The following is a 12,968-nucleotide window of genomic DNA, read 5'->3' as shown; positions in this document are numbered from 1 at the left end:
TATGGCCTCATTTAACTTTCATTACCTCCATAAAGGCCCTATCTTCAAATACAGTTACATTGGAAGTTGGGGCTTCAGCCCACTAAGTTGGGGTAGGAGATGCAAACATTCAGTCCATAATAATAACCTAAATAATTTGGCCTCGTCGTATGAACTAAAGGTGGAACTATACTGCTATATCAACTTTCAAAGAATGTCAGATCACTCAAACATTTTAAAATATCTTAAAGACAAGGAAAAAAGATTAATATATTTGGTAAAATTAGAAATCTAGGATGGATTTTAGTTTGCCTAGGTAAAAAAAATAAGTGATTTACTATATAATTTTCAAAGCACTTAAATAATGAACAATTCAAAAATACTAACCAAAAAATAAAACAAATTTAAAATAACCTCTATTAAAATGATCTATAATGTATAATGTCCTACCCCATGCTCAGTTCAGTAACTCTTCTCACCATTTCTTCTGCACTGCATTTCTTACATTCTAAACTCTTCGCCAGACTGATTTTTCTCAAGGAAAACAAATGCATTATGTGCTTTGAGCAATAGTGTCATGGTTCATAATTCTAGAAATCATGACAGAGATGTTACTCAGAGGTGACATGGAAACTAATTTATTAAACACTTTACAGTAACTAAACTTCAAAGTACCTAAGTGGAAAGTAGTTGAACTAACCACTGTGGTTTCCTTTCAAAATTTATTTAAAGTCTGTATCGCCCTTCTTAGGGCAGCATTCAGAGAGCACATAGGGGAAGTCAGCTCTGCCACCATGTCTGTCAAAACTTACTAAGAAATGAATTTTGACAGCTTAAATGTAATTTTCCTTTTAAAATTGGTCTTTTGGAGCCCCATATGTGGTAGATTTCCAGTTACTTTAAATTCTTTTTTTTTTTTTCTTTTGCCTACGGTGAGTATCAAATGGGTAACTACTCTTTTATTATTAATCACTTTCTGAGAATTAATATTCATTTCTACTTATTAGAAGCAACAATGTTTAAAGTCTTTATATAGGGATTTGTGGTTCAGAATCCTCCCCAACTCCATCCCCTGAGGCAGAGCTCTTGTTTTCTGGAAACCTGACTTGTCTGTTCCCCTAAGACTGATTGGGTCCAGGAGCAGGTTCCAAAGTTAAGCTACAGAGTCATCTGTGCATTTGAAAATCTGGATGCTCAGATATACACGTTGAGAGAGGATGCTTCTTGAATTCAGTGAAGTTTTATGCTTTTCTCTGAAGCAGTTGTAGTGTGAAAAGGCTCTGCCCCTTAGTTCTTAGTTCTGTGATTCTTGTTTTAGCTATGGTACAGTTAGGGGATTGTTCCTGAAGTAAATGCGATATTGGATACTATATCCTGTAGAATCATTTTTGACTAAGAATTTGTATTCCTTTCTACCATGTCACTTAGATTACATTCTTAACCAGATTAACTTGTATATGTTATAAGTTTACATAAAAATTTTAAGATATACTTTACAAGAAGTCTTAGTTCCTTTTTTAGGAATGTAAAATGTGTATGCTCTCTTCCCACAGCCGGACCATATAGTGGTTTAGGCGAAATAATCCATCGGGAGAGCGTTCCAATGCACACATTTGCCAAGTATCTCTTCACCTCTCTCCTACCTCATGATGCTGAATTGGCATACAAAATTGCACTGAGAGCAATGCGGTACGTATTCACAGCCCAGCCGGGCAGACGCAATCCAAATTCCCCACTGGGAGAAATGGCTGTTAACTGATTTCTCATTCATTCATGTTTCTTGTAGGCAGCAGAAAATCTAAAGAACCTATTTATTTATATGCCTTGGACTGTCATGGTGATGGTTTGTTCATTGGCTTGTTTGGTTTCTGTTTTAAAGTAAATGAGGAATCATATCCTTGACTGCTGTCATATTCATGCTTATGGTGGCTTTTTCCTAGTTTTTCTTGAAGCTAGAGTTCGGAAATACAGAACAGTCTTAGGTCAAGTTTAACCACATGGCAGCAACAGTTAAAACCTTCCTAAATTAATTGCTTTGAAAAAATTAGATTTTTGAAACTGCTAAATAGTATAGTTGACTGCATATAATAATTGAGGGAGCCTTGCACACCTGCTATAATTTCACATTTCACCAGTAACACAGGACAGCCATCGTATCACCCTTTGTGCTCCACTGGAGGATGAGGGCAGATGGGACCTATGTGTAGTGTCAAAGGCATCACTGTTAGAGATCTTCCAGGATCTGCTCACCTCAATTCTGACTGCTTCCATCTCCTCTTTAGTCCTTCCTTTTCAGTAATAACAATTAGAATATGTTGTTCTCTGCCACTGACCTTTTCTGTTTTCACTTTCCTTCTTACAGTCAATTCACCAAATAATTATTTTTATCACAAATTTGTTCTAGGTGATTATTTTTTAATGAATTCAAGATTATATTCTTCAGTGTTATAGGTAGCCTATTAAATTTTAAGGGCCTGAAAGGAATGGCCACCTTTCTTAGAACATGAGCTTTTTAAAAAATTTCAGCACTCCTGTGGTAAAGCGTAGATTAGATTGTGAGATAGTCACCTAAAGACAAATAATAAGCATACCTAAAAGCTTGAGGTATGCTGGAAAATAATTTGATCCCATAGAAGCTTTCATCAAAGATTCTTAAGTCTGCAACCAGTGTAGTGGACTCAGAAATAAATCCTTTCCTCTGTGTGTGTAGTTTGTCTCTCTTAGGTAGACCTCTTTTTTATGCAGTGATTTGGGGGAGGTGGGGTACTGCGGGGTACCTGTGTGTTAGTGTGTTTAGAGGCTGACATTCTTTATTTTGACATACTTCCCTTGGCAACATGAAGTCTCCTTAACCATATCAGAGAAACCTTATGAAGTTCTCTCATCTATTTTTAAAATACCAAAATATAAATTTAAACTAACATAAGCAAAAGTCTGCCACTAAATTATTTCATACCACTCGATTTGTATTTTAAAGCAAAATTTTATAAGTTCCTATTTTCTTTTTTGGAAGCTGAAATGGAAGTTATCAGATGAAGACAGATGATCAGCTCTATACTTATTGAAATTCTAAGAATTCTGTTCTTGTGTAAAGGGGAGGATGGTAATGTTATGATGCCACCAGGTGCTATTGCTATGCTCACTGTAAAGTTTAGGAGTAAGAATAGAATAAGGTTTCTCTGTGGTTCTGGCTTATATGTGACGGTATCGGTCAGGTGGAAAGGCTTGTTTGCCCTTGGTTGCTGCCCAGGCAGTTTGTTCATTTGGTTACTAGCAGGGCACAGAATTACTTTTCCACCTCTTCTCTTCTACCTGTTGTTACTCCTTCAGCCAAAGGACTGTCGTGGAAGAGAGGTAGTGTGACCTAGTAGAGCATCTCAGAGCAGCCAGGGGAACGGGAAGGAAAAGAGACATGTGGCTTGCTTGCCGCTTAGTCCTTCTGGAAGTAGGGGCGGGGTTGCTGAGGAAGGGTGTTTTCAGCATTCATTTTCTCAACTTTCCAGGAATGTTGACTAATCTCCTCTATAGCAACTCTGGAAAAATCTGCCTTTGAGTACAGGGTTTTTTTAAAAAAAGGTAAATAGCAACTCCACCAAAATTCTTACTACTCAATTACCTGCATTGCCACCCTTTAATGCTAACATCTCTTTGCCCCTAGATAAAAGGAAGAGAATGAGGCATTTTACTTTACTAGAGCAGTAACTGCTCTAGGGTGGGTCCCCAAAGTCAGCATCACACCCTGATCCTGCTAACTCCTTTTGGTCCCCAGCACTTATTACATAGTTCTAACACTGGTATTCTTGAATGAAGGTCAGTGTTTTGATGATTGTAAAGGAATTGTTGCAGTTATAGCCACTCTACTAATCTCTTTGATACTTATAATTTGGAAGAGATCACTAAGCATGTGCTTTGTTTTTAATAATTGTTCTTTATTTGTCAACGTATTCTTATTCAAAGATTGATTGAAATGAGAAATCACACTGAATTTATGCAAGACTGTCAAGGGACAAATACGTGGATCATTTGCATTCATCATCTCTGATATGATTGATAGAACATATTCTAACTACAAATTCCTGAAGTAATAAGGAACTAATTCTTTAGAAAGTATGAATAATGAAAAGGAAATCATTTTTGTTTTACTTCCCCCCTTATTTTGTGTTTTAATAAGTTAAGCTTATGCATATCAGCTATCCACTGTTGTAATCTCAGTCTCAATATTCTTTTCACTATCAGTTTTCCATTGATTCTTATTGTTTAAAGAGTGATAAGATTAAAAATTTTTTAAGTAGGTAAATATCAAGACTGTGTTTCAAACTTCTTTATTGTTACATATCTTAATTTCCTTGAACATGGCAATTTTCTGAATGATGTTAAAGAAAGGAAATCTCTTAGGTTTGAGTAATGAGCAATTAACAAGGTGACTTTGGCGTCCAGACAGCAGAGTATAGCTGTACCAGCTCTTCCTGCACCGAGGACCTGAACAGTTTCTCCTATCATCTACCCACTCCTCTGGCTTTTCTGGTCAGTCCCTGTGGCCAAGGTGATGGACAAGTAATAACAAGGAGCCACTTGCCTTGTCTTCTCATTATAGGTTACTAGTATTGGAATCTACTGCTCCAACGGGAGACCTCACCCGACCACACCACATTGCGTCAGTTGTTCCCAACCGATACCCTCGTTGGTTCACTCTAAGCCACATAGAATCCCAGCAGTGTGAGCTGGCATCCACCATGCTAACTGCAGCCAAAGGTACTGGGTTGTCCTGAGGCCTCATGATTATTTTGTTAGTTTGCCTTTTTTTTTTTAAGGGTCATTCGTGTTTACATTCAAATTCTCACTAGTGGTACTAATGTTAAGTTGTAGGGGAGACTTTTCTTTAGATGTTAGCTTATGAGGCAAAATTTGTTACTCATTTGAGCCTGGCATTTTCCTCATTTAACTGCATCATTAAACTTCCTGCGGGCAGAGTTCAGATTTAGTTACCCTGCCATGTTGAGATTCAGAAGCAGATTAAAAAGTTAGGTTACATTTTTCTTTTCTCCCTGAAATATTCATCAAAAATATATATAAATAGAAACTAGGAGAGCTATTTGCTATCTCATGTTGGTTCTGGGTCACATGTTCTTTTAGTCATTGAGGGTGCTCTTGGTGTTTCTTTATTGTGAAGCCAAGATTCATAGACATGGCAATAACTCTAGGACACTTAGTTGTAATATATCTGTGCCCTCTGTAAACATTTCAGGTAAATTTACTTGTGTTTTATGTTTTGTTTCCTTTTTAACTTGTGTGTGTGCGCGCACGCGTGCAAGTTTGCGCGTGCACATGATTTTTTTTGCTTTGATTTGATTTGGGTTTCTGTTGTTTGTGGCAGGCGATGTTCGGAGGCTAGAAACAGTATTAGAATCCATCCAGAAAAACATTCACTCCTCATCCCACATCTTCAAGCTTGCCCAAGATGCATTTAAAATAGCAACTCTCATGGACAGTTTGCCAGACATCACTCTTTTGAAAGTGTCTCTGGAGCTGGGTCTGCAGGTATGTGACTGGTGGTCTTTTGTGGGGTACCAAAGACTGCTAAAGACAGATACCATTTTAGGGATTTTTCTGTTTCTTTGGATTGTTTAGTGCTGGTAAATGATTCTTTGTTGCACAAGCCTGTTAGACTTTCAGGAGAGCACTGTGCTTCGGATCTGTGGTCAGTCCCAGCTGCACCAGACTGCTTCCTACAGTTCAGGGACTGTACATTTGGAATCCCTGTTTCTGTCTTCTAATAAAAAAATCATTTTCTGAATTATAGCCTTAATGTCACTGTTTCTTCTTTAATGAATGGAGAAGAATTATTGCTTGTATGAGACTTAAATAAAGCTATCATGTATAATAAAGATTCATTTGTTACGGTTAAATGTTTAGAGGAAGTGTGAATTTTTATTGATGTTTGCATTTTCATAATAGGTGGGCGGTGCTAGCTCCTTTTTATAACCCTGAGAAAATTAGGATAAGAGCCGTAATTGGGCCAGGGTCCAGTTTCAGCTTTCAGCAGGCCTGCTTAGACATATTACCAAGGATATTTTGAATTAGTTAGCAGATAGATGTTTGCTTCCTTATCGTTTCTGAAAGGATTACTGTAGTATAAACTAGGAACTGAAAAGTTTATATTTCTACTTTTCTTGAGGAATCTCTGTTTACATTTGTTTCTCTACCCCTACACCCGTAAAAGGCAGTGAAAGAAATTGTTATCCTCTAATTGCTTAAAGTATGAGGAATAGAATGCCCTGATTAGATGATTAATCTGGTTTTTTAGTTATGGATTCTCCTTAACAGAGTTTAATAAGTTTAAAGAGTCTACGGCCATGCTACCCTGAACAAGCCCGATCCCCTCTGATCTCGGAAGCTAAGCAGGGTCGGGCCTGGTTAGTACTTGGATGGGAGACCACCTAGGAAGACCAGGTGCTGTAGGCATAAAAAATAAAGGATTGTAAACTGACAGGGTCCTTGCAATCTGTGAGGTCAACCAAGGGTTGCCTCACCTAAAAAAAAAAAAAAATAGTTTAGAGAATTAGGTTACAGGAAAATGCACTTACTGCATATAATACTGTACAAGCAGAGGGTGAATAGAGGGTATATACAATGATATTTTAGAAGTTTCTTTTTTAAAATAATTCTGGTTATTTGGCTTATTTTTGTTATTTGCCTTTAAAGGTGTGATGCAGAAAAAATCATTAACAAGTTTTCTGGTTATTTGGAATTCTGGCAGACTTTTTGGATAAATGGCAAATTGCTGAGAGCATATTCCCTGCCTCATTCCTTCCAGGACCCAGGAAAGAATCCCACAGGGCCTTTCCCAGGCTTTAGGAGTTATAGTTCTAGAGTTTCTGAATCTTAAAGAATGGAGGGAGCAAGAAGAAATGGATAATTTTATCTTGAGATCTCTTATTAGAAAGTAAAAAACAAAATCAAGTCACTAATGATGCCAAAGATGATTTCTTTCCATAGACCTGGGGTTATCCTTGTTATTGTCAGAAAAGAGCAACCAGAGACTGAAGGAATAACGAAAATAATTATTTTAAAATACCTCTTTGCCATCTGAGGGTTACTGGTCAGAATTAGTTCAGAGGAGCCTCAGAAATCCAGAACCATGGAATGTCAGAGCTGGGGAGGAGAAGAGGGCATGGACTGTGTGTGATGCTCCCGTCCAGGCCTCTGATTTGCAGATGAGAAAAGTAATTAATTGATGGAGTGACTTGCCCAGGATGCTACATCTGGTCAGTTGGCCCATCAGGTGTAGAACGTGGACCTCCTGCTTCTCAGGCTGGGGCAAGGCCAGCTAGGGGAGCCATGGACAAATCCTAATTCATATGCAGAGCTTTGCTCTAAATATGGCTCTCCATCTTCCTGCTAGTAGGGAGTGTGTCTAGTAGTTTATACCTTGGGATGACTTGTTTTATATTTCCACTGTCTTGGGATACTCTTCCAAAACATTTTGTTATCCTTTCTTTACAGGTTATGCGAATGACACTGTCAACCTTAAATTGGCGACGGCGGGAGATGGTGAGGTGGCTGGTAACATGTGCTACTGAAGTGGGTAGGTAAATTCTGGAGAAGGAGCTTTCCCAGGGGCCTCGTGTCAGGTTTACCTCCTCATTTACAGATATAAGAACGTTTCACTCTTCCACCCTGACTTCTCCATGACTCCTGCCTTTTCCAGCAACCTACAAGGAAGGGCTCCCTTCCTTCCAGCCTTCAGTCATACACACTTCCCAACTACCAGATACGTGGGGCTCCAACCTTGTCAAAATGCAGTCAGTCAGTGAGTACTTTTTACCCAACTCTGTCATTATGCAGGTGTTTTTAGTGACTTTTTGTGATAATCGTTTTACAGTTTTATATTAAGGGATTCCACTGTGTACCCTGGGTGGGTTGGAGCCCACCTTTGAAACTAACTTGAGACTGTGGATTAGTGGCTCTGTCCATTTTAATGGAAATAATATAAGATAATGTTTTCATCATCATCTGAGGGCATATGTGATGATATCCAGCAGGGAAATGACCACCAGGTGTGGCTTAGGTGAGCTTTCAGACATGTGAGAAATTGTAACTGGCCGTGGGGAGACTGCCTGGTTGCCCATAAGCTGTTATTTGTGACCCTTGAGCTAACTATTGGCCTCTGCAGTAGTAAATCAGTACTAAAGAAAACTATTCCCAGCAGAAAGGGCAGCACAAGCAAAATGGTGGCTGTTTAAAATAAATGTTGGTTAAAATGTTTTTCTTTTTACCTGTTTGCATCAGGAAAGGATACACACCTTTTGCTAAGAAGACACTGCCACTTCAATATTTAGATACTGACACAGAAAATACTGTAAAATCATTCTTGTGATATCATTAATCTGCAGTGGTTTATTATTTTGGGAAAAGAGAAATTTGTCTCAATATAAAAATTATGTTTAGTTTATTCAAATGATGCTTTAGTGAAGCAATACAAAGGTAATACCAAGATGAACTGCCATACAACTTGCCTACTCTGCACGGGGATGTATTCCTGATTGCTCTCTGCGGTTCAGGATTTTCCCTCACCTGAGGCGTGTTGGATATCTACTTAAAATGGTTATTTTAAAGACCTTCTCATCCATTTCCAACATCTGATTCATCTGTAGGTCTGCTTCTGTTGACTTTTTTCTCTTCATTATGTGTTGCATTTTCCTGCTTCCTTGTGTGTCTTAATCATTTTATATCTTGTGCACTTTAAACTTATACACAAACACAAACTCCCTACTTTGCTGAGGTTTGTAGTTTTTCAGGCTCAAATGCTGTGGTGGGTAACTGACAGGAGGCCCCAGTGAACTAGAGCTCATTAGCAAAAAACCATTGTCTGAAATGGCAAGCAGCACAGTGCAAATACCAGCTACTGAGAGGATTAGTTCTTTATTACAGGAAGTTCATATTCCTTTCAGGCATTTCACTGAATAACAGTCTATAATAACCTTATTTTAAAGGATCGCTCCCAGGCACATTACCTTACAGGATTTTCTGGCCTAGCTCCTGTCCTGCGATGGTTAACAACGTAAGCATTGATGATAAAATGGAAATAAGGCAAGACCTCTAGGCAGCCTCCTTGTCAGTAATAGGGTTCGTCTGTGTTCCTCGCAGGTGTTTATGCCCTGGACAGCATCATGCAGAGCTGGTTTACGCTCTTCACTCCCACCGAGGCCACAAGTATAGTTGCAACCACCGTGATGTCCAACAGCACCATCGTCCGCCTCCACCTGGACTGCCATCAGCAGGAAAAGCTGGCCAGCAGTGCTCGGACACTCGCGTTGCAGTGCGCCATGAAGGACCCTCAGAACTGTGCCCTCTCTGCGCTGACCCTGTGTGAAAAGGATCACATAGCTTTTGAGACGGCGTACCAAATTGTTCTCGACGCTGCTACAACTGGCATGAGCTACACCCAGCTCTTTACGATAGCACGGTACATGGAGCACCGTGGGTACCCCATGAGGGCCTACAAACTGGCCACCCTGGCCATGACCCATCTCAACCTGAGCTACAATCAGGACACACACCCTGCCATTAATGACGTTTTGTGGGCCTGTGCGCTCAGCCACTCCCTTGGTAAAAATGAGCTTGCAGCTATAATACCTCTGGTGGTCAAGAGTGTCAAGTGTGCAACGGTACTGTCAGACATTTTGCGCAGATGCACTCTGACCACTCCTGGCATGGTGGGACTTCATGGAAGGAGGAACTCTGGTAAGCTCATGTCACTGGACAAAGCCCCCTTGAGGCAGCTCTTGGATGCCACCATCGGGGCCTACATCAACACAACGCACTCACGACTCACACACATCAGTCCTCGGCACTATAGTGAGTTTATAGAGTTCCTCAGCAAGGCCCGAGAGACCTTCTTAATGGCGCATGATGGACACATTCAGTTTACACAGTTCATTGACAACCTGAAACAAATCTACAAAGGCAAAAAGAAACTGATGATGTTGGTTCGGGAGAGGTTTGGTTGATAGAACTTGTATGAATGGGGGTGGGGGGTGGGAATGGGAGGGTTGGTTTGTTTTTACTTGAGCCTGCCTTTGTACCCTTTTTAACTTAAAGAACAGAGCCACACCGGTATTATATGTGTATAGTTATATTGCGTTTGCAGACTAAATTGACATGTTGTGAAAGTTTGTGTGTTTTAATTTTCTTCCCTTTTTCTTCTTATTTTCCTTTTCTTTTATTATATTTTTTTAATTCTTTTTTTTCTTTTTTTTTGGTTTTGTATGAGAGAGAGGTTAAAAAGGTTTGGTTTACACTGAGTATATGTTGTCAAGTGGCAAAAGTCCACATAGCTCTCCTGTTTTCTGTATACGTTCACAGCCTCAAAAAAAAAAAAAAAATTGAAATGGCTTTAAAAACCAAACAAAACACCTCCATCCTGTGATAAGTACCTCGAATGGATTCAGCTTTACTCCTTTGTAACTCATCTTTACATTTTCAGCATATTTAAACAAACCAACAAAATGAAATACTAATAGTTAAAAGGCTGACCCACGTGGCTTTGCAGTGCTGTTCGTCCAGAAGCATGGCACACAATGCTTGTGCATGTGGAAACTTAGCGACTGTCAACATACATTCTCAGGGATTTATCAAAAAAAAAAAATTAAAAAAAGAATGAGAGCATTTATTGTACTGTATATATATTATAGTATATGTCTGAATATTGAAAATATAACATTAACTAATTTATAAAAAAATATTCTATGTAATGCAAAATACTTGAAGCTGCAGTAGCTTGGTTTTAAACAAAAACAAAAAAGCTGAGAGAAAACCTATCAGAAGGACTAAAAGTGCGCCTTGCTTCAGGGTTGGCTCAGGCGGTGAACTTCATGCTGGGCATCTATGCAGAGCCACCTTTTGGATTGCATGGTTGGACCGAGATCTATTGGGAGAAATTATATATGTATATATATACAACTTATGTATACATATATATGAATACACACAGACACAAGACACACACACACCAACAACAACCACTACACCACACATGCTTGTAACAGGCACTAGAAGAAAGAGGGACAACAAAATACACAGCCAGAGCAGCAAGCCTTAGCATTAAGAATATACAGTATGCCGGAATTGGGGTTCGTGCCTCCTAGCCTAGGAAACTTAAAAGAAATATCCTTTTGACACAAAACGCAAAATGTTTTCCACAACAATTGACATATAATACATAACGCCTTTGCAGTGAGCTAATAATAAGCTAACCTTTGTGCACAAATAACATTATATATATTATATGTCTATTCTGCATAGGTATTTTGACTTTGTGCAGGACAGAAAGTTGTGTAGGTATGACTGTTCTACTTTTCAGTTTTCTTTCTCTTTTTTTTTAAAATATATTTTATTTTCTCTAGAATTACTCAAAACAAAAGCAGCCTTCTATCTTGCCTTGTCTTAATGCTTTAAAATAACCAAACTGGAGATCTAACTACCAAACTGTTCATTATATTATTAAATACCAACTTTGGTTACAGTATAGTGTCTTTACTTTAGCTGATGGTTCTGTAACCTTGTGCTTTTTAAAGCAATTTTTATGTTTTGGTGCAAAAGTTGTCCAGTGTCTCTTGTTCCCTTCATTAGAGAACATGCTAGAGGTATGTTTGTAGGTATTTTTGTTTAGAAGAACTATTTCATGCGCTCCATTTTATTTATTATAATAGGTAAAAAGAAAAAAAAAAAAGGTTGTACTTCATCACCCATGTAAACATGCTCATGAAGTTGAAAGTAATTAAGATTTGATACACTGATATCAATTTATTTATGTAACTAAATCACTGTTTTATAAACTTGTTAATGATCAACAATTTTTTGTTTTGATTAAAATTAGTTTTTTGAAAGTTGATTCTGCCTCCTTTATGGTATATATCTTATTACATTTGAATTCAGTGCTTAGACCTGGGGTTTTACTACCATCTCCAAGTGTTTATAAATAGTAAATACTTATGGCGAACAAAACTAGACGCTGGAGCTTACTGTCTGCTTAGTGGAGATGATAGACATATATCAGATAATCACAAATATCAAATATAAGACAATACCCAATTTTCTTCAGTACGTGCACTTAGTCATTCCTCCCTAATAAACTATAATTTAGTATGCTCGATACTTGATGTATTTAATAAATTCTAAGTTTATGAGACTTTTTGTGTGCATGGTTTAAAAGGAAATTGTATTATACAGGTAAATGCTACATATATGTTATAAACGTCTGTCCTACCCCCATCTCCTTCGAAGATCTACGTGCAAAATGATGCAAATATGTTTTGCTTTTTGTGGGGGGTAAAAAAATTTATCATCTTAACCATTTTTAAGAGTACAGTAGTATTAAGTATATTTATGTTTTTGTGAAACAGAGCTTCAGAACTTCACATCTCACAGAACTAAACTCTATAGCCATTAACAGCTGCCCTTTTTGCCCTTCTCACAGACCCTGATAACCACCATTGTACTTTGTATTTCTTTGAATTTGCATTTTTTCTATGAATTTGATTACTTCAGAGACCTCATTTAAGTCACAGCATTTGTCCTTTTTTGACTGATTTCTTAGCATGGTGTCCTCAGGGTTCATCCATTTTTGTAGCATGTGACAGGATTTCCTTTGTTTGGAAAGCTGTGTAGCATTGCATTGTATATACCTACCACCTTTTGTTTATGGACTCATCCTTCGACAGTTGCTTGGGTTTGCTTCCACCTCATGGCCGTTGTGAACGCTGTGAACATGGATATGCCAATGTCTCTTCAATACTCTCACTTGTAGTTACATACCCAGAAGTAATATTGACAAATTTCTTTAAAGCTACAATTTTCAGAAAATTTAATCCCTTGACATATTTTTAAAGTTTCTTTTTTGACATCCAGTCTTAACAATAGATTCCAGATGTCAAGAGTTTAAGTCAATAGGTGGAAGTTGAAATAAATGAGCCCACGGTGACATTTTA

General features: G+C 38.2%; 1 protein-coding gene and 1 non-coding gene across 2 annotated transcripts in view; both read left to right on the top strand.

Moving 5' to 3' along the window:
• The window catches only part of ZSWIM6 (zinc finger SWIM-type containing 6), a 172,313-nt gene extending 160,441 nt beyond the window's left edge, over positions 1-11,872 (top strand). Inside the window, exons 12-15 of the mRNA XM_011377361.2 lie at positions 4,574-4,731; positions 5,354-5,517; positions 7,483-7,564; positions 9,127-11,872. Coding sequence (XP_011375663.1) covers positions 4,574-4,731; positions 5,354-5,517; positions 7,483-7,564; positions 9,127-9,989 — 1,267 coding nt within the window. The 3' untranslated portion in view covers positions 9,990-11,872. The remainder of the gene's footprint in view (positions 1-4,573; positions 4,732-5,353; positions 5,518-7,482; positions 7,565-9,126) is intronic.
• LOC111730370 lies at positions 6,323-6,441 on the top strand. Its single transcript, XR_002776659.1, has one exon. It is a non-coding gene; the product is annotated as a 5S ribosomal RNA (ribosomal RNA).
• Positions 11,873-12,968: the final 1,096 nt, after the last annotated feature.

This window comes from Pteropus vampyrus, unplaced genomic scaffold (genome assembly GCF_000151845.1).
Source record: "Pteropus vampyrus isolate Shadow unplaced genomic scaffold, Pvam_2.0 Scaffold310, whole genome shotgun sequence".
Lineage (NCBI taxonomy): Eukaryota > Metazoa > Chordata > Mammalia > Chiroptera > Pteropodidae > Pteropus > Pteropus vampyrus.
This window is presented reverse-complemented; position numbering and strand designations above follow the sequence as displayed.